The 20,476-nt window shown below is 44.2% G+C and overlaps 1 protein-coding gene across 1 annotated transcript; it reads left to right on the forward strand.

The window, feature by feature from the left end:
- Positions 1 to 435: 435 nt before the first annotated feature.
- GMPPA (GDP-mannose pyrophosphorylase A) lies at positions 436 to 19,119 on the forward strand. The gene is made up of 12 exons (XM_087713370.1): positions 436 to 612; positions 2,135 to 2,232; positions 2,369 to 2,472; positions 3,588 to 3,780; positions 3,968 to 4,027; positions 4,487 to 4,617; positions 5,274 to 5,408; positions 7,615 to 7,712; positions 9,298 to 9,344; positions 11,147 to 11,239; positions 14,893 to 15,061; positions 15,207 to 19,119. Exons 1-12 carry the CDS (start codon positions 573 to 575, stop codon positions 15,305 to 15,307), a joined length of 1,269 nt encoding a protein of 422 aa, XP_087569496.1. The 5' UTR covers positions 436 to 572; the 3' UTR covers positions 15,308 to 19,119.
- The last annotated feature ends 1,357 nt before the right edge of the window (positions 19,120 to 20,476 follow it).

The raw sequence follows: 20,476 nt of genomic DNA on the forward strand, positions 1-20,476 counted from the left end.
TTTAAGTAGGGTCATTCCTGATACATGTTTGGGATGGGGGAATCACCGACAAGCCCCAAATCTACAGGCTAGATTAGAAGTCAGAAACAGGCAAAACCTAATTAGTCCCGTGTTATTGTTTCTTGAGTCTCCAGGAGTCGAAGCCAAAGGAAATTAAACCCGAAAACGGCTAGTAGTGGGAACGAAGCCGGTGCCCGCAACTGCACTTTGGGCCATCTGGAGTCGTGGCAGGAGTTTCGGGCCTCGGAACTTCGCGGGGACATGAATGCAAAGGCGGGATGCGGTAACGAGCGGGAAAAGATGCGGGTGTTTTGAGTTTTCTGGGCATTTCTGCGGGAGAATACCGATTCTCCCTCCCCGCAGCTCTTCTCCTGCGGCTTTAAGGCTGCAAATCCTCTTAGATCCACGAAGAGGTGGAACCGCTGACGTGGCGTTCTCACGTGCTCGGAAGCAGAAGGCCGTGTTCCAACGGAGAGGAGATCTCGCTTCGGGGGATCTTTCGTGCCCTAAGGAGAGTGCCGAGGAGCCCAGCTGATATCGTCTTCCCCACCCTCCAGACTCCTAAGTGGACCATGCTGAAAGCCGTGATCCTAATCGGGGGTCCCCAGAAAGGTGAGCTGACACCCCTCGCCTTCTCCCGGAAGCTGATACCCATTCGGACTGGAGGCAGCAGGGCAGCCCCTTTGCCGAAAGAAAAGCCAGTCCACGATTTATTTACTTATTTATTTTTATGTATTTGTCAAACATGTACAAGGTAGCGGGTATTAGTATAGACATGGGCATCATCGCATGAGATTGGGAAAAATAGATGGATATAAATAAGCATAACATGGCCATGAACACATAAAATGAGTACATATCAATGGGGACAGTAGGACAGGGTCGGTAGGCGCGCGCTGGAGCGCTTATGCAACACTCCTCCCCCCCTTTTTATGGACCTCTTAAGAAACGTGTGAGGTCCACGACAGTTTAAGGTTAAAGATATGGTGGTTTGAGGAAGTAACGGAATCAGGTAGTGCATTCAAGGCATTGACCACTCTATTGCTGAAGTTGTATTTTCTGCAATCGAGTTTGGAGCGGTTTACTTTGAGTTTGTATCTATTGTTTGCCCCTGTATTTATTGCAGTGGTTGAAGCTGAAGTAGTCGTTGACAGGTAGGACGTTGTAGCTGACAAGTTTGTGTACTATGCTTAGGTTGGAAGGTAGGCAGCGTAGTTTGAAGTTGTCCAGGCCTAAAACATCAAGCCTGGTGGTGTAAGGTATTTTATTGCGAACCAATGAGTTAAGTACTCTTCTTGTGAAATACCCCTGGACTCTCTCTATTGTATTAATCGATATAGAGTGTGGATTACAGGCAGGTGAGCAGTATTCAAGGATTGGTCTAGCAAAGGTTTTGTATGCCCTAGTTAGCAGTACAGTGTTACCAATGACCCCCCCCCCAAAAAAAGTGAGCCTACAAAGTGCGGGTTTGATGTGTTCCTTTAGCCAACAGAGTATCACCACCACCACTAACCCCTGTTTTTCCTCCTGTCCAGAGCAGCTGGGTCTCTTCTTCGCAAGGACCCTCCCTTCAGATGGCTGTAATGTCTCTCCCAAACCTTCTCTGTGTCAGGCAGTGGTGGATTAAGGCTCACTGGTGCCCTAAGCACTGGCAAATCTTGGTGCCCCCCCTCTTTTGTACATACTGTACAAATCTTCATTGGTGTTTTTCTTTCTTTCTCAACTTTGTGGTGCCCCCTTTGGGCTTGGTGCCCTAAGCACGTGCTTAGTCTTCTTAATGGTTAATATACCACTGGTGCCAGGCTAAACGTCCCCATCTTCTTCAACCCTTCTTCACAGTTGTGGCTGGATTGGCTCCCCTTGGTTAATGGGCTACCTAAAAGGCTGGACGATTTGTGGAGTGCAGAACTGATTCCCACAACCCTGTCCATGCTTCTTCCAGGGCTGCCTAAAAGATGCATATTGTAGGGGTTTTGGTTTTTTTTTTAGCAATGACACCTTATAACACTTTGTAATCCACTTTGTGCTTTACTGTCTGTTCCTGGCTTCTGGCAGAAGATTGCCAGACCAAAAGAAGGGGCAAATTCTGCAGGTGGTTGACTCCTGATTTTGGAATTGTCTTTGCTTTTTTCAGGGACCCGATTCCGGCCCTTGTCCTTTGAAGTGCCCAAACCCTTATTCCCAGTGGCGGGTGTACCCATGATACAGCATCACATCGAGGCATGCACTAAGGTAAGGAGGTTATTCAGATTAAATTTTGGAAGGGCAGGGCGGCACCTGTTGCCTTACCTTAATCATAGTTAGGTAATGAAGCAAGCAAGAAAATGAAGTCAGCTATGCCTAATGCTTTTCCTCGCATTTCTAACAGGTGCCTAACATGAAGGAGATTCTTCTGATTGGCTTCTATCAACCCAATGAGGCACTCAACCACTTCCTGGTGTCTGCCCAGCAAGAGTTCAAAATCGCTATCAGGTGGGTGGCCAGTGGTTATTGTAAGAAAAATTGTGAAAGCAGCCCCAATCCTATCTGTCCCTCAGGCACTGGTACTGCATAGTCTGACTCCCCCCCCCCCCCCAAAAAAAAAGCCCTTAATAGTAAGTGTTAATCTGTCCATTTCTGTGCATTCTAATATTTTTTGATATCGGATGCATTTTATCAATGGCTAGACAACAGAAACAGAAGTCAGAAAAAAGGAGACATAAAAAGAGGAAATATTAATGCAGAGAGTTGTTAAGTATTATTGTTATTATATTATTATATTATCAATATTATTGTGGTGAATGGTACAACAAATATGTGGATTATGATTAAAAATAACTGCACTTAGATCACACACTGTTTGATGGAAATTGAATGTTATATAAATAAAATAAAACATGGGGGGAGGAGGGAAGCCCAATACATTGAGACATTGCTATCACCTTTGCAAACATCTGGGCTGTAATTCAATCTTTCTTCTCTTAGGGCCTCCCAAGCCTTATGCTAGGCCAGACGTCCTGTCACTCCCAGGAATTCTGAATTCTGTTTTATCTGTTGATTCCAAGTTTTCCATTTCCTTGGCTGCATCCATGTGTAGTTTTCCCCTAAGGACTGAGGACTGTGCCTCATGTTGGATGAAGTAGATGTAGTTCTTGAAAGGTTACCTGAAATAAAAAAGTAGAGAGTATCAGCTTCCATTATTAGACAGTCTATAACCGCGATGGTGAACCTATGGCATGTGTGCCTGAAGTGGCATGCAGAGCCATCTCTCCGGGCACGCCAGCTGTCGCCCGTTGCTCTTCTAGACTGCAGTGTTCTGGCCAGTTGTTCTTCGCGCACGCGGGAGCGCTGGAAAATGAAAAAGCAGCTCCCTGGTGTGCATGCGTGTGCTGGGAAACTTAGTTTCTGGTTTCTCTTCCAGTTCATGGCGCTCCTGTGCATGCGCACCAGGGAGCTGCTCTTCCGGTTTTCACCACACACACACGCACGCTCCTGTTTCGTCACTCGGTGCCGAAAAGGTTAGCCAACACTGGTCTATAAGCTTCCACTATTTGGAAGTCAGAGGCTGCAAAAGGCCATCTAATAAGGCAAATTTCTAATTTCTGTAGGTATCTCCAGGAATATGCAGCACTTGGCACAGGTGGGGGTATCTACCACTTCCGTGACCAAATCCTTTCAGGTAATCCTGCAGCCTTCTTTGTGCTCAATGCTGATGTCTGCTCTGAATTCCCTCTCGAAGAGATGCTTGCCTTCCATCGTCAGCGTGGCAGTCCCGACAGCTTCCTCATGCTGGGCACCACGGTAGGAGACAGTCCTGCCTTCCCAAACTGAGTCAGTCATGAGGGAGTGGTTGGGAAACAGAGGGTCAGTTAGCTGGGTAATCCTGGGGCACCAGGCAGGAGAGCCTGGACCCTTATTAAGATCCTCCTTTGAAGCTTCAAGTGTTTCTGTCCCCTCAGTGCATCCATGCCAATCTTGTTTTCTGCAGGCCAATAGGAAGCAGTCGCTGAACTATGGCTGTATTGTGGCAAATGCTGACACACACGAGGTATGAAGGTATGAAGCAAGGCGGGATGGGGAGGGGGCGGTCTGGGAAGGAGGCAGGACCCACTAGTGAGCCGAAAAGTGATTCCTGCCCTTCTGCCTGCTAGATTCCAGGTTTCTCCTCAGGAATCTCTTTTTCAGCACTGTAGAACATTGGCAAGGCTATTGTCCAGGGGTCAGCAACCTGGGGCTCTTGAGCCGCATGTGGCTCTTTCATCCCTCTGCTGCAGCTCCCTCTGCTGCAGCTCCCTGTCGCCGGTCATAATTGATAGGGCTTTCGGTTAGGACAGGTAGAGGAAAAAGGATGCTGCCCTAAAAGGAGACTCTATGGGGAACCGGACTTCTGGTCAGCTCTAGAATTGAACGGGGGCTTCTGGTTAGGACGTTTGTAGCTCTTTGATTGTTTAAGGTTGCCGACCCCTGCTCTTGTCACTTCCACTTACGTCCCCCTTTTCTTTTCCAGGTCTTGCACTATGTGGAGAAGCCCAGCACTTTTGTGAGCGAGCTCATCAACTGTGGCATCTACCTATTTACCCCAGCCATCTTCCATCACATTGGGGAAGTCTTCCAACGTAACCAGCAGGAGTTGCTCTTGTGAGTGTCTTTCCCAACGTTGTTTTTGGGTCCTTCCTGCTCTGGATAGTGGCAGGTCACTCATCTACCATCTCTCTTTTTCTTTCTGTTCATCTCCTCCTCCTGCCAACCTTTGCCCTCATGCAGGTATTCGTACCTTGGGTAAGTCTCCATCTCTCCCTTTCATCCTGCTGCATATGCCTTTTTCAAGAGCCATTGATGTTCCTTTTATTTCCTCTATAGAATTTAGACATTAGATAGAGATCTAGTTTTTTTTAGTTTCCCAATTGCTGGAGGAAATTGTGCTGCTCCCATATTCATTCTTCCTATGGCTTGAGAGCTTCATTTCCTAGTTGGATATAGCAATAGCACTTAGACTTATATGCTGCTTCACAGTGCTTTTACAGCCCTCTCTAAGCAGTTTACAGAGTCAGCATGTTGCCTCCCAAACAATCTGGGTCCTCATTTTACCAATTTTGGAAGGATAGAAGGCTGAGCCTGGTGAGATTCAATCTGCCAAACTGCTGGCAGCCGGTGAGCAGCAGAAGTAGTACTGCACTCTAACCACTGTGCCACCCCAGCTCTTCATATGTTCTCTCTGTCTCTGTCTCTGTCTCTCTCTGTCTCTTGGAAGCAAATACGCTGCCCCTCAGTTTGTCTTTATTTCATTCCCATAGAGAGGAGAGCACAAATGGTTGGCAGCGGGCTGAGGCCATCCGACTGGAGCAAGACATCTTTACGGCCCTTGCTGGGCAGGGACGCCTTTTTGTCTACAAAACGGAAGGGTTCTGGAGCCAGATCAAATCTGCTGGGTAAGGAAGAGGGAGAGGCTTTATTTGACACCCAAATAGGTTGCAGATTCATACAGGTCATTCTCAACTTATAACCATTCATTTAGCAACCATTTGAAGTTACCATGGTCCTGAAAAAAGTGATATAACCCAGTCACTGCATTTATATCCATCGCAGTATCCCTTCGCTTACATTATTGGAATTTAGGCGCTTGGCAACGAGCATGTATTTATCATGGTTGCCGTGTTCTGGGCGACGTGTTTGCCACGTATGACCTTCCCAACTGGCTTCCAACAAGCAAAGCCAATGAGAGAAGCTGGATTTGCCTAACAACCGCATGATTCAATTAACATTTGCAGTGAGTAATTTGCTTAACAACTATGAACACCCCCCCAAAAAAGTTGTAAAATTGGGTGAGACTTACCTAATGACCGCCTTGCCCAGCAACAGAAATTCTAGCCCCAGTTGTAGTTGCCAATCTAGGATTCCCTCTGCTCAGTGGCACATGAGGTGGACAGGCAGTGGTTGCAAATTGGAGTTGAGTGTATCTGTGAGCATGTCAAGCGTTAACTACACTGTCTTTTTACAACTTTGTGTTTTATAAAACTTGACTGTTTCTTCCTTGAGCAATTATGCAGATAATGCAAATGGGGGAGTGACTTCCGAAGGTGCCATGAAAAATATGGGTTGCCGTGGTAAGAGAAACGGTCCCCCTTCTCTTGAAGTAGCCAAGTCAGAGCAGATGAGAGACTGTGGGCCTGGCTGCTCATTTCCTCTCCTTCCCTTTTGTTTCATCGGCTGTAGAGCCCTTGTAAATCTCTGCCCTGCTTCTTCTTTCTCTAAGTCTACTCTAGAAAAAGAAGCGCATCCAAATGAATTGAGGTGTGTGCATCACTTTAACAAGCCTTGATTTTGTAGGTTAGCATCCATCAGGTTTAGACCTGTGGCTTGTCAGACAGATGGCAGGACCACGGCAAAAAAGAAAGTAAGTCTGAATTTTTTGGTGTAAATATGGATACTGTGCAGGGGTGGGGTCCTGCCAGTTCTAACCTCTTCTATAGAAGAGGTTCTACTAATCTACAGTGCCGTTTAAAAACGGTTCCAGCTCCCTCCCCCAGCCCGTCCGCACATCATCAAGATGAAGGGCGAGGGGAGGAATTCTGGGAGTTGAAGTCCACAAGTCTTAAAGCTATCAAGTTTGAACACCCCTGGGGTTTTTTTTCTAAAGGGTTAGGGGTGCAAGGGTCTTGTAACTTGACAGCTTTAAGATTTGCGTGCTTCAAATGCCAGAGTTCCTGAGCCCACATTTTGATTGCTAAGCAAGAGTGGTGTTAAGTGAGTTTCACCACATTTTACAAGTTGGCCATGCCCACCCAGTCACATGGCCAACAAGCCACTCCCACCCAGTCACATGACCACCAAGCTACTCCCACAAAGCAGGCCACACCTACAGAAGAGGTTCTAAAAAATTTTGAAACCCACTACTGATACTGTGCCTGATAGAAGCTCATTTACTAAGTAAGTGCGTGTTTGTGTATTTTCATGTTCCTGTTGAGAACCATTTTTTTTAAAAAAGGTTTTTATTGAACACAAATTAAAATATTGGCACAGTGTAACCGTCCTGGTGAAGTCTTTGCCATACATTATATTATAAAGTATGTATATTATAAAGTTATACATTATAACCACCATGCTTATTTATATTTGGTCTATTCAGTATTTACAAATATAAAAATATCATATTTCCAACCATGTTGCTTTGTTTTTACCTTACACATTTTCACTATTATAGTTTCATACATAATTCTAATCTCCATTCTATAAATCTTAGTCATTGCTTATTTTGGGTCTTTCCTTTTTTGTTCCAACCATTGATAAAAATTTGTCCCAGATCTTATAATATTCTGATTCATCTTTATTCTTTAATTCCCATGTCAATTTATCCATTTCAGCACAAGTCGGAATTTTCCTAATTACTACTCTTCTTGTGGAATTTCCCTGTTTTTCCAGTTTTGGGCAAAGACCATTCTTGCTGCCATAATAATACATAATATAATAATAATATTGTTAAGTAAATTACCCCCTTGTTATATTTATTGTTTATGAATCCCAAAAGAAACTGTTGAGAGCCGTTTGACTTCATGTTTTGTCTCCCAAAAGGCAGGTTAAGTGTGGTGCTTGAGGGTTGGGAGCCAAACCTAATAACTCCCACATTCTCTTTGCCAGTTCTGCCATCTATGCCAATCGTCTCTATCTGAGCTGCTACAGCCAGTGCCATCCGGAGAGACTTGCCCAGAACCAACCCGGTGGCCCCAGCATCCGAGGTATCTCCTCCTTCCATGTTACATTTTAAGGCAGTACATTTTATGGGCAGGAATAAGGCACATTCTTTGTGTTGTCATGGGGGAAATGCTGTCATCACGTCCAGCTCCATCAGTCCTGTAGATTAGTGGACCCCAGCCACTAGTGGAGAAAGGTTTTTCCGGGGACTGGAGGGGTGTGTGATTTTGTGTGCTGCTTGCATCCTGTGGATGGGCCTTCGCTTGTTTGTGTGGACCAGTTGCTGGCATGCCATGGTCCAGTGCCAGTCCACAGACCAGGGATTGGGGGGCCCTGGTGTAGATGTCTTGCTGGACAAGCCATAATAGCAGGTCAGTTTCTTAGGATCTCACATCTGTCCCCGGACTCCAAAATGTCTGGCATATTTTCTTCGACTCCTGGGGATCAGACAGGGTTTCATTAATACGACATTGTTGTTGTCTGGATTATTTGGATGAACTGTTTTTTTTTCCTATTAACATTTTTATTGAGTTATGGTAAAATGCAAAATGCAAGGTAAATAGGAAAGTAATGAGGAGGGGAAGGAGAAGTGAGGAAAGGTAAGAAGAAAAAGAAAAAAGACTTTCAACTCTCTGTCACAGTAAAATAAGGCATTAACATCAAATCACAGCATTTTGCTTTTTCATAATAATATGAACAAGCCATTTCTATAAAGATCTATCAGGTTAATTGGTAAAACCTGAAGTCAGAGTTTCATTCTTTTCTAGATCAAGCACAAAGTTCAGAAGCAGTCTTCATGTGGAAACTAAAGTACTTACCGTATTTTTCGGAGTATAAGATGCAACTTTTTCTCCCAAAAAAGAGGCTGAAAATCTGGGTGCATCTTATACACTGAAAACAGCATTTTGGGCCTCCTGAAACCCTGCCCATTTTTCACAAAAAGGATGCCCATGTGGTTTGGGAGGCCTGCAAAGTGCTCCTTGGAGTTGCGGAGGGCAAAAACGAGCAAAAAACTGGCTGGTTTTTTTGCTCATTTTTGCCCTCCCCAGCACCTAGGAGTACTATGCAGGTGTCTCAAACTCCCTGCATGCCCCGTTTTTCACAAAAAATGGGGAGTTCAGAGGGTTTGGGGGGCCTGCAGAATGCAAAAACTTTTTAAAAAATTTACCTCTTCAAAATCTTGATTATATACTCCATTGCGTCTTATAGTCTGAAAAATACGGTATGTTCTTGTCTTTAATCAAAGTAGTCAATTTTGCCATTTCAGCCATCAACTGCTGCAATGTTGAAATGTTTTTGAAGGTGTTTTTCCCTAAGTTGGGGGATTGTCTTGCTTTCCCCGCATATTTGGTTCCATAATCTCCCACATTCTGGCAAGAACCTTCCTTGCTTTGTCACAAGTTTGGCCAGTTTGAAGTAGTGATTTTTAGCAGCTGAGCTCTGCGTGGGGAAAGGCATTCAGTGTGAGGTGGCGGAGGGTGATCAGGGATCACAAAGTAACTCAGTGCTAGAGCTGGAAGCCCATATTGTAAAGCAGGTGGCCTCCTCTAGCAAACCCTTCAGAGGAGTGGAAATGACTCCTAGAGGAGAAAGGAGAACGAAAGTAATTGCTGCTTCTTTTCCATGCAGGGAATGTCTATATTCATCCAATGGCCTCAGTGGATGCCAGTGCTGTGGTAAGTCTGTGGGCTGGGTGATGCCTGCTGCTTCCCACAAAAGAATGAAGACCCAGTGCCACGGTGTCTTGGTGGGAATGAGGAGGACCAGAGCCAGGACTATAGGGTCCCATGTGCACAAATAGGTTATTTACACCTGTATATACTTGCATCTGTATAAACAAACTACCATATTTTTCAGAGTATAAAATGCATCAGAGTATAAGAGCAAGGTTTTGAAGAGGAAAAATTAAAAAAAAAATGTTTTTGCACTTTGCAAACCTCCCAGAAATGGCCCGTTTTGTGTCAAAAAAAGGGCATGGATAGCCTTTAAGAAGCTTATAGAGTGCTGCTGGGGGCTATGGGGGACCAAAAATGGACTGTTTTTTGCTCATTTCTGCCCTCCCCAGCTCCCAGGAGCTTTCTGAAAGCCTTCTACAGGCTCTGCATGGCCATTTTGGTGAAAAGGGGGGGGGGGCTTTGCGAGGCAAAAAAAATGCTGTATTCAGTGTATAAGACGCACCCAGATTTTCAGCCTCTTTTTTGCGGGAAAGAGGTGCGTCTTATACTCCGAAAAATACAGTAGTTTTTTTTCTCCTTGAACTTAATTGCAGTATGACGGGAAGGATGCCGTGAGGGGATTTTGATGGTATTGCGATAATAACCCTGGCAGATAGGAGGAAGAGGAGCGTAGACAAAATCAGACCAAAGCTACCTCATCTCACAGAAGGGGGCAGAGAAAGCGCCTCAGAATGGACCTTCCCTAGTTCTCTGGAAAGTAAAGGGAGGGGAGGGTGTAAAGTGCTTTCCTGACTGGCAAGATGCATGATAACAATATTATTAGTATTCATGGTTTAGGTTTCTTGTCTGGATTACCTCAAAAGACTGACAGGGAGTATAATGGCTGGTCTTTCCTTGACCCACCCTTTCTCCTTCCCGATAATAATATGTAGGGTTTTAAAAATAGCAGTAGTGGTAGCATTTATACTTACTGTGTACACCTGAGGTGTCAAATTCGATTTCATTGAGGGCTGCATCAGGGTTATTTTTGACCACAGGGGAGGGGGGGGGGCGTGGTTAGGGGGGTGCATGGTCAACTTGACATCATTTGAGTCAGGGGTGCCTGTGATGGACCAAGTGCTCTGCCACAAAAAGTGGGCTCCCGAGCTCTGTTTTCAGCTGCAACAGTCTCCTGCAACCCTCTGCCAATGAAAATGGAGCTCGGGAGGGCCATACGTGGCCTTCCCGAGCTCCTTTAACATTGGCAGAGGCACTGTGGGCCGTTCCTTTGCTGTTTCCAGGGCAGCCCCACGGGCCAGATCTAAGCACCCCCACAGGCCACATCTGGCCCACGAGCCTTGAGTTTGATACCCCTGATGTAAACCATCTCATAGCACTTTACTGCCCTCTCTGGGTGGTTTACAATTCAAGCATTATTTGCATATTACCCCCAACAATCTGGGTCCTCATTCTGCCAACTTCGATCAACCTTCAGCTAGTCAGAATTGAACTTCAGGCTGTGGGCAGAGTTTGCCCACAATACTGCATTTTAACTACTGCATCATCAGGACTCCTCCTACCCAAGCACTGGTAGAAATCACTGGTTTAAAAGGGTGGGAGGGAGAGCTTATAGAGATATCTTAAAAAGAGTCCCCCTCACCACCCTTGCTTTAGCATGTGTGGGTAGGGCCAGGTTTTAGAGCCTGTTCCATCCCCCCCCCTGGTCTTTGCCCCTGAAGACAAAAGAAAGCTGGGGGTTAAGGAAGGACTCTTGCCTGCCGAGTTAGTGACATGGGTGTCTCTCCCTTGGCTTTCCCCTGTAGCTGGGTCCCAATGTCTCCATCGGGAAAGGAGTGACCATCGGTGCTGGAGTCCGAGTGCGTGAATCCATCATTCTGCATGGGGCCTCTCTCCAGGTAAGGTGTTTTCTGAAAATCCTGTAGGCTATAACCTAGTACCTGCACGACTTGCATTTTTTAGGAGTATAATACAATACAATACAATAGCAGAGTTGGAAGGGACCTTGGAGGTCTTCTAGTCCAACCCCCTGCCTAGGCAGGAAACCCTATACCATTTCAGACAGATGGCTATCCAACATCTTCTTAAAGACTTCCAGTGTTGGGGCATTCACAACTTTTGGAAGCAAGCTGTTCCACTGATTAATTGTTCTAACTGTCAGGAAATTTCTCCTCACTTCTAAGTTGCTTCTCTCCTTGATTAGTTTCCACCCATTGCTTCTTGTTCTACCCTCAGGTGCCTTGGAGAATAGTTTGACTCCCTCTTTTTTGTGGCAACCCCTGAGATATTGGAACACTGCTATCATGTCTCCCCTAGTCCTTCTTTTCATTAAAGCAGGCATATCCAGTTCCTGCAGTCGTTTTATATCTTTATGGCTGGGCATCCCATAAACTTCCTGCAATTTAAATAATGGCATTTCATCCATGGAAAATTAAATCCTTATCCCTCATTTATTTAGCGTATGGCAACCCCTCAGTCAGGGGACACTGTGGCTCAGTGGCTAAGACGATCAGAACGGTCGGCAGTTCAGTGGTTCAAATCCCTAGCGCTCCCCAGTGAGCTCCCATTATTTGTTCCAGCTTTTGCCATCCTAGCAGTTTGAAAGCATGTAAAAATACAAGTAGAAAAAGAGGAACCACCTTTGGTGGGAAGGTAACAGTGTTCTATGTGCCTTTGGCATTTAGTCATCCGGCCACGTGACCACAGAGATGTCTTTGGACAGCGCTGGCTCTTTGGCTTTGAGATGGAGATGAGCACTGCCCTCTAGAGTCAGGAACGACTAGCACATATGTGCAAGGAGAACCTTTACCTTTAACTCCTCAGTCTACTTCTTATTTTATTTATAGGCACATCTTCACTAATTATAGAAGGGTTGTCCCAATGATACTTTAAAAAAAATATTAGTGAGCGTTCTTCTGTGGTTCTCTAGATATTGGGTCACATGAAACACAATAAAATAGAAAGGCATATCTATTATTAAGCCAAGCCCCTGTCTTCTCTGAAACGATGCAATTTCATTTTCCCTCTTTCATTTCCTCTCCAGGCCTCCTGTTTAAGAAATGGGGGAAAGATAATCCATCATCTCCCACTTAGATTTTATTAGAGGTTTGAGTGAAATGGTGCTCCAAGTGCTGGAGCATTCTGCTTTGAGGTGCTGCCTAGATGCTCCTATCTGAAGGCATGGAGGGTGGCTTAACAAAAAAGCCTCCTGAGCATTTTTCTCCTCTCCGTCTCTCAGTTCTGGTTTTAGTGTAGTTTTTGTAATCTTCATCTATGTGGTTTTAATGTTTTCATTATTTCTCTTCTGGTCAGTTACTTAAAAGCTGCCCAGAGACACCTTATAGGGGAGGTGGGAGGCATAAAAATTTAATAAATAAATAAGAGGCATAGCACCAGACTCTTGGTCACAGGTTTGCTCAGACTACTACATGCCTGATACTGTTCCTTTAACATTCACTTGTTCAGCAACCAATGGCATTAGGTAAGGGGTATTTACAACCATCTTCATAATTGCTATTATCACAGCATTCCCACAGTTAAACATGATTGCAATCTGGGTACTGTTAACTGGCTCGCAGCTACAGTGTCACATCACCCCACAGTCATTTTTTGCCCTTTGGATCCTTCACTGCTGGTGTCTGACAAACAAAGTCAATGGGGGAGCTGGTGGGAAGTCGCAAATGGTGATCACATGACCTTGGGATGTTGCAACTGCACAGGATTTGCCTAATACTGGCTTTTGGGACTGCCACAACTGCTTTCATAGGCTGGCATGGTCATATGACACTGCATCTCATGACTACCTCACTTAGTAATGCAATTCCTGGTCCTAATTAATGTCACTAAGCAAGGACTATTTGTATCGGATGCACCCATCGCCATTCCTAACCATAAGCAATGTTGCCTGGGGTTGGTGGAATCCATCATAATTGGGCAGGTCTCATAGAACCAATATAATACAGCATTGAAAATATGGCCTGGAATCATGGAGACCATAGTTTGAATCTCAATCAGCCATAAAACCTGCTGGATTACTTTTGGTTGGTTCCTATTTCTTGGTCCAACCTACAAGTTGTTCTAGATAAGAACAACACATAATAATGAAGAGAGAAATCTTACTCTACGAACAAATGAAGAATGAGTCACAACCTACACAGCCCCTGGGACATTAATGCAGTCACACAGTGATAGTCTTGCCTTGTATCACATGGGAATGTTACATTGGGATTTAGTGTTATCTCTAACAGGTTTCCCTAACAAGTCATCTAGAGGGGTCTATGACAATTTGCCGCAGCCGACTCGCCACAGCCGGGACAACTCACGGCAGGACAAGAGATACACTGATATAAATTGTCCTGTGGCGAATTGTCCCACGGCAAGATGGCCGTGGTGAGATGGCCACAGTGAGTTGGCTGTGGCAAGTTGTCCCTTTCTGCATGGAGAGCTGTGATGGCTAACCTTTTTGTTGTCGCGTGCCATAATGCAATGCACACGTGACCCACCCCGCCCCACCTTGTGATCCCCCACGCATGCGTCCTGCTCCCCTGCCCATTTTTGGCTTCCAGGTTGGTGCAAGGAGGCCTTCCAGGCCCAAAACGGGGACTGGGGGCACTGGACAAGGCTCCAGAATGCAACGTGAGCAACACCCCCCCCCCCATGCATGCACCCTTCCTCCCCCACATGCACTTCCCCACACGCATGCGTGGCAGAGACCTAAAGACCAGCGTGCCACCTGTGGCATACTTGCCATAGGTTCGCCATCACAAATCTGGAGTATTTGCTTTTCATATTTTTCTAGTGCCCAGCAGGTGGTGGTGCTGCGCTGTAAATGTTTATAAGGTACTATACTGAATAAACAAAGACGCTAACTCAAAGCTAACAGATTATTAAATCTCCTGTAGGGCTGTGTACTTGTGGCCCAGGTTCTGTGGGCTGCAATTCTCCGGATCAGATGTAGAGCCTTAGGAAATGAACTGAACTTAAAATGTCGGCTTCCCCACTTTCTAGGCAACAATATCTTGCACAGGTGGTGGTGGTGGTGGTGTAGTGTTCATAAAGATTGAATTGCTTCCCAGCTGCCTGATGACTGAAGATGTATCAATGAACTAAGTCTTTCCTCCTTTTCCTTCCCCTGTGGCTTCTGTCCTTTTTGCCCGTTTCCCTTTAAATGCATGGACTCTGAATTGTTGGAGCATTGTTTCCCTGCACTGCTTTTTTCAGCATCCAAGGATAATCTGTATTGGACCTAGGCAAAAGTCTGTGGTTCAGTAACATAAGGCAGTGATTTTAAATTAAAATTCATTTAATTTTTAAAATGTCCCAAATGTTGGGAAGGTGCCAATTTTTAATGTTCTTTCTTCTACAAGTTCACTGAAATTTTGTGCAGTGTAGCCTTTTCTGGGAAGCTTCAGCTATTTACAGTTCTTTCAAAAAGGAAATAAATGGCAGGCAGGGGCTTTGGTGCTCCTGATTTGTGGGAGACCTGAATTTTGGCAGCTCCAGGAAACGTGTGGCTGACTCCCCATAGAATGCCCGACTCTCTTTCCCACAGGACCATACCTGTGTGCTGAACAGCATTGTCGGCTGGGACAGCACGATTGGACGCTGGGCTCGTGTGGAGGGCACCCCCAGTGACCCCAATCCAAATGATCCCTATGCAAAGATCGACAGCGAGACCCTCTTTCGAGATGGCCGCCTGACTCCATCCATTACTATTCTGGGTAAGTTGTGTATCCTGTTGCTCCCTTCCCCAAGAAACAGTTGGGACCTTCCTGCCTTTTTAAGCAGGAATCTCCTGTGGGATTGCAACTCCTCCCCAGCCTGTTTCCTGATCTGCTCCTTTTTGACACCCCACCCCCCAAACAGGGTGCAATGTGACCATTCCTGCCGAAGTGGTCATCCTGAACTCCATCGTGCTTCCTCACAAGGAACTCAGCCGTAGCTTCAAGAATCAGATCATTCTTTAATAAGCCATGAATTCACCTCTGGTGACTTCCGGACAGAAAGTTCAAGAAAGTCATAATAATATAATTTGTGATCATCGGACACCCTTTCAAGCCTCATCCAATCTGGGTAGGCAAAGATCTATGGTTTTGGTACCGTCTGCAATGTCCTTCTGGGTTTCTTCAGGGTATGGGAATATGAGCCTCTTTCTAGGGCTGGAAGAAGTTGAGTTGCCCCCTCTTCCCTGGCTTGACTGCCAGTAAACTTCTCCAAGGAAGAGGCCTGCCTGAACTTTACCTCACTAAAGGCTGTTGACAGAGAAAAACCTGTAGCTGAGAGGACACTTCTCTGCAGGCTTCTGTGGCCCCCAGATGCCTTTGTTCGTCCTCCAGTTAAATCCCATCAGTCCAAAGAGCTCCATTCCTGCAGCTCACATGGCCAAAAGGCCTGTAATTCTCCCTTCCCTTCCATGTAGTGTCGCCTTTCTCCTCTGGCACTGCCTTGTGTACTTGCTCACTAAGGAAATTGCCAGATGCTGGTTGTTTGTGAGGCAGAGGAAGTGATTTGTTTCCATAATTCTATCTAGTACAACACGCGGCAAATTGAAACCTTGAAACGAACGAGAAAGTGTTGGTAAGAAATCACCAATAATAAAGCATACATTGTGGAAAGGTTTGGGTATATTGCCTCATCCCAGTGAATGGAATGGCTTCCCATAAGGCCTGGAGCAAAAGCTGCTTGTCAGAGGTCCAAGTAATACATCCATAGCAACCCTGAAGCTGACCTGGCCATTTTGAGGCTTCAGTGTTGCCTCTGCTACTATTCAGAAGCTTTTGGGAAAGGGAGCCGATGGGGACTCCCAACACAGGAAGTTTCTACATTGCAGATAGATTCATTTGGTGTCCAACTTCTCTTTCGTTTCTCTGGAGAAAGAAGACCTTATCCATCAGTTTTACCTTTCCATAAAAGAACCGAGTTTGCAAAAACAATGCTTCTTTATTATTATTTGGAGGAAAAATATCCTTTGAAAAACATAGCAGGTTGGGAGAAATTTATCTTTCTTTCCTCTCCACCCTGTGTTATCCATGTGGTAAGCAGGAAAGTTGAAAGAAACATGCCTAGAAAAACCCTGTTTTTGCAAGGATTCTCTGTGTTATCATCTCTGTGCTAGCAGTGAGAATATGAATGAATGGTCACCCTGGTTTAACTCTCATCATGTTCAGTGGTGAAATGGGGGAGGTTAGTTTAACCCTGTACCCTCCAGGGCTTTCTGGGTTAAATCTAACCAAACATGGATTGGCTTTTTTGAGTCCCTGTAATAAGCTAATCGAACCCCACTAACCTCCCAAATGCTTCAAAGTGATGTTTCCCAGCAAACTCCTTTCCCTGCAGAATCCTGTGTCCCAAACAGCTGAAATCAATATCTGTCCCTTGAACTGGTTTGTGCTGATCCATCTCTGCTGGTTTTTCTGTGAGTCCCACCAGGGAGCCCCCTGGCGTGTTCATTGGATACCCATTTATCAAGAGAGGATTTATCTTTCTCCTGCTACTGGAAGCATGATTTTCTTTGTAGTTGGTTAATGGCAAAGGGAACCCGATAATGGTAAATTGGCAACTTTAGCTAATTGCTTCCTGTAATCTTTCATTGCTCCCCTCCTCCAGTCTGCAGTTTAGAGTTAACTAACTTGGCAGCCAGCAATACCTCTCACTTGGGCTCTGAAACTAAGCAAGTGTTCTGACCTAGGCTTCCCAAAAAGCACGAGGCAGAATCCTGGTCCTGACAAACCCTCTTGTATTAAGCGAATGTGAATTCTTCTCATTCACATTCAGCAAGGCCTGGCAAACAGTCTTTCAAAGGAATATTTATGACTACAGACCTTATCTATCTCAGAAAGCTGCCATGTAAATATTTTCCAAATGAGATGCTGTGCAAGGAAAGACTGGGCACAGAGTTTCTGAGATTCACGGACAGATCTTCACACTCCTGGAACGAATCTAACGACCGAATGAACTGCAAAAGCCCACTCCCCCTTCGCTCCTCTTTTATTTCCTATGGGAGGGGCCAATCACCTTCCACCTGTGGCTTTGCTCCCAAGTCTATCCTGATTTCTGAGTTGTTCTTTTCTTCTAGCAGCTCTACGCATGCACACACTGGGAACAGGCTCCAGCTGTCCCTTTGCCTCACTGCTGTTTAGCGCCATAGGGACCTGATCACTGTCAGATGGCCTCGGCCCCGTCTCTGCCTCCAACACAGAACCTTCGTCCGAGCCTTCCCCAGCCTCCAGGTCTAGCCCATGCTCCTCCCCAACCTCCTCACTGTCCGACTCTGCTGGCTGCTGGCAGGACACAACAGCAAGGTCTGGTCTGGTTAGTCCTTGGAGATGGAGGTGCCTGTGGAGCTTAGATTGGGATGTTAAGGAACATCCCATAAGGAATGCAGTTTCTGCTGTCTGGAGCCCATGATGGAGTCAGGCTGAACTCGAGTGAGGCTCCTGTTTACTTTCTATTTGCCTCAGAGGCCTCAGAGCTTAAGTAATGATTAGAAACGGAATAGGCCGATTGGTAAATGAGCCCAGCAGTCCCGGGGAAGGCTTTGATGCCTGCAGCATTAGTCACACATTATCAATGTGTTATTCCCGATGATGCTTTGTTGTGGAGCCAGTTGTCAAGAAGGAGAGATGGTGGTGAAGGATGCTTTTATTTTTATTTTTTCAGGAGCCGCATCAGAGTTGTAAATATAATCAGCGCTGTCTGATTCCGCTCATGTTATTTAATTCTGTTTAAGAAAGCAGAAATCCTTCTACCCTCTTATGTGATTATAATCCAATTTAATTGGATTAACCTCTAAACAGATGATATTGTTTGAACAGCAATATCTTCAAACTTAGCTTCATAGATCAGGGATCCCCATCCCCCGGTCCATGGACTGGTACCGGTCTATGGCATGCCAAAAACCGGTCTGCACAAACATGCGAAGCCCCATTTGTAGGAAACCATGCTGCCTCTGGTCCACGGAAAAATCTCCATGGAACCGGTTCCCGGTGCCCAAAAGGTTGGAGACCGCTATCATAGATAGCAATAGCACTTAGACTTATATGCTGCTTCATAGTGCTCTACAGCCCTCTCTAAGCGGTTTACAGAGTCAGCATATTGCCCTCAACAATCTGAGTCAAACTTGAGCCTGGTGAGATTCGAACTCCCAAACTACAGGCACCTGGCAGGCAGCAGAAGACGCCTGCAGAGCTGCATTATAACCACTGTGCTAGATGGTTTCGTACTGGATGGAAAAATTGAGGAAGGAATGATGGAGAGACTGGTGGGCTATAATTTATTGAGGGTTTTTTTTTTGTTTACTTTCTATAAAGAGGTTATAACTTGCTTCACCAGAAGTCACAAGGAAACTAGTAAGACTTCTGAATATGTTTGCAGAGATTTTTGGCTGCCCCGGCTTACTTCTAAGTATACATTGCCATGCAGATGCAAATAATGCTGTTGATTATTTCAGGATGTATCTATACACATAACACCTACATTACTTAGCTACTTTACCTTTGGTCTCATCAAAATGGAATGTGACCCTCAAAACATTTTTTAAATTATTTTATTAAGAGGTTTTTTGAAATAGTAAAAAATGATACAAACTAAAAAGGAAAAGGAAAAAATAGAATAAAAGGTGAAAAAAATCCCCTTAAAAAGTGATTTCCCATTCATCATGACAAATATCAATAAAATTTCATTACCTCTTCACCTCCTCTTAATTAGCAGATACAAAATGCTTCATTCCATAACTGTAAATTATACATAAATCTAATAAGTAACATCTCCAATCTGGGTATTAGTAAAAAAAAACCAAACTGCCCTTAAGTAATAACATTAATTAACAAATATAAATCTCACCATATCTCAAATCTTAACTGTAACCGGATGCACATTTAGAAGGTTTAAAGTGGTCTCAGTATCATATTGTGAACAAAAGATTGATATTTAACATAGTAAAGAGGGACAAATTCTCCTTTAAGAACAAGCTCACAAGATCTCTTAAGTAAAAGGACAATTACAAAGCAATTTAAACACTATCAGATTAAATATAATGACTACAGGGAAAAAGGCCTAAGCACCATGTCAATTGTAAACTAATCCAATATACAACATCTTTTCAATCCAAATGTCAAGTTTTAAAAAAAAAAAACTAACCCCAAATAACATCCCAATTTTAACCCTGATCAAATAAACCAAGTTTCTGTTCCTTCCATTTGCGTAAAATAATCTTACGCTTTAGTCCATTCAGATTATTTATCTTTGTCTCTATTTTTTCCCCAAAATTTTAAAAAGCCACTGTTATGTCTAGTAAGAAGATTTTTTTCCAATTGTTCTTTGGGATTGGCATGTTTATTTCCTATTAATTTTTAAAGTCACGTCCAATTTTTTTTTGTATGTGTAAATGACAAAATCTTGTTCATGTTGCTCTCAGATAAATGTTGCTGTAAATCTTTTTCTGTAACAGTTTCTTCTGGGAACAAACTGTTCCTAAGAACATACAACATTATTGATTAAAGGTCCTGATGCAATTCCTACAAAATGTCTCCAAACTTTTTACCATGTTATATCTCCAATATCAAAACTCATTTTTCTTTCCCATAAAAAATGCATTTTTTTGTTTTAAAAATTAAATTCAAAGTCTTAATATTCAAAATCAAATATTCTAATTTTTTCCACGCCTTTAGTCGGCTTAAAACTTTCTATAGCAAAAATCTTATCTTGATTTTTGTGGTTTATTTTAAAAGTTCTTAAAACTTATGAAGATAGTTTCATTTTCTTATGTTAAGGACTGATACAAGCCGTGTTTTGGTTTTTCAGCCTTGTGATTTTGAAAGTATCTAACTTATTTAGAGAACCAGTAACCGATTTCTGAAAGTGATTAGCAAAAGAAATGCAAACTTGATGCCCTTTGAAAACCTCTGATTGTGGATGGAGCAAATGTGACAAATTCCCTTGGTTCAATGTCTATGGAGATTCTCAGTCATCCATGGTTGTCTCAAATATGCTTTAAGACTGGACTTTCTGGTTTTTCTCTGAAGACATTTTGCTTCTCATCTAAGAATCTTCTTCTGCTCTTCAATGAGAAGCAAAACATCTTCAAAGAAAAACCAGAAAAACCAGTTGCCTCTTGAAGAAGCACCTTTGAGATTCCT

This window comes from Thamnophis sirtalis, unplaced genomic scaffold, assembly GCF_051295495.1.
Source record: "Thamnophis sirtalis isolate CommonGarterSnake01/CBP01778 unplaced genomic scaffold, rThaSir2_p1.2 scaffold_1, whole genome shotgun sequence".
NCBI lineage: Eukaryota > Metazoa > Chordata > Lepidosauria > Squamata > Natricidae > Thamnophis > Thamnophis sirtalis.

What these genes read in the sequence shown, in the direction of transcription:
- GMPPA (XM_087713370.1), top strand. Translation starts at nt 573, where the DNA reads ATGCTGAAAGCCGTGATCCTAATCGGGGGTCCCCAGAAAG. An exon ending in AGCCAGATCAAATCTGCTGG is followed by an intron (nt 5,409 to 7,614) that starts GTAAGGAAGAGG and finishes TCTCTTTGCCAG; the next exon opens with TTCTGCCATCTATGCCAATC. An exon ending in TGCATGGGGCCTCTCTCCAG is followed by an intron (nt 11,240 to 14,892) that starts GTAAGGTGTTTT and finishes TCTTTCCCACAG; the next exon opens with GACCATACCTGTGTGCTGAA.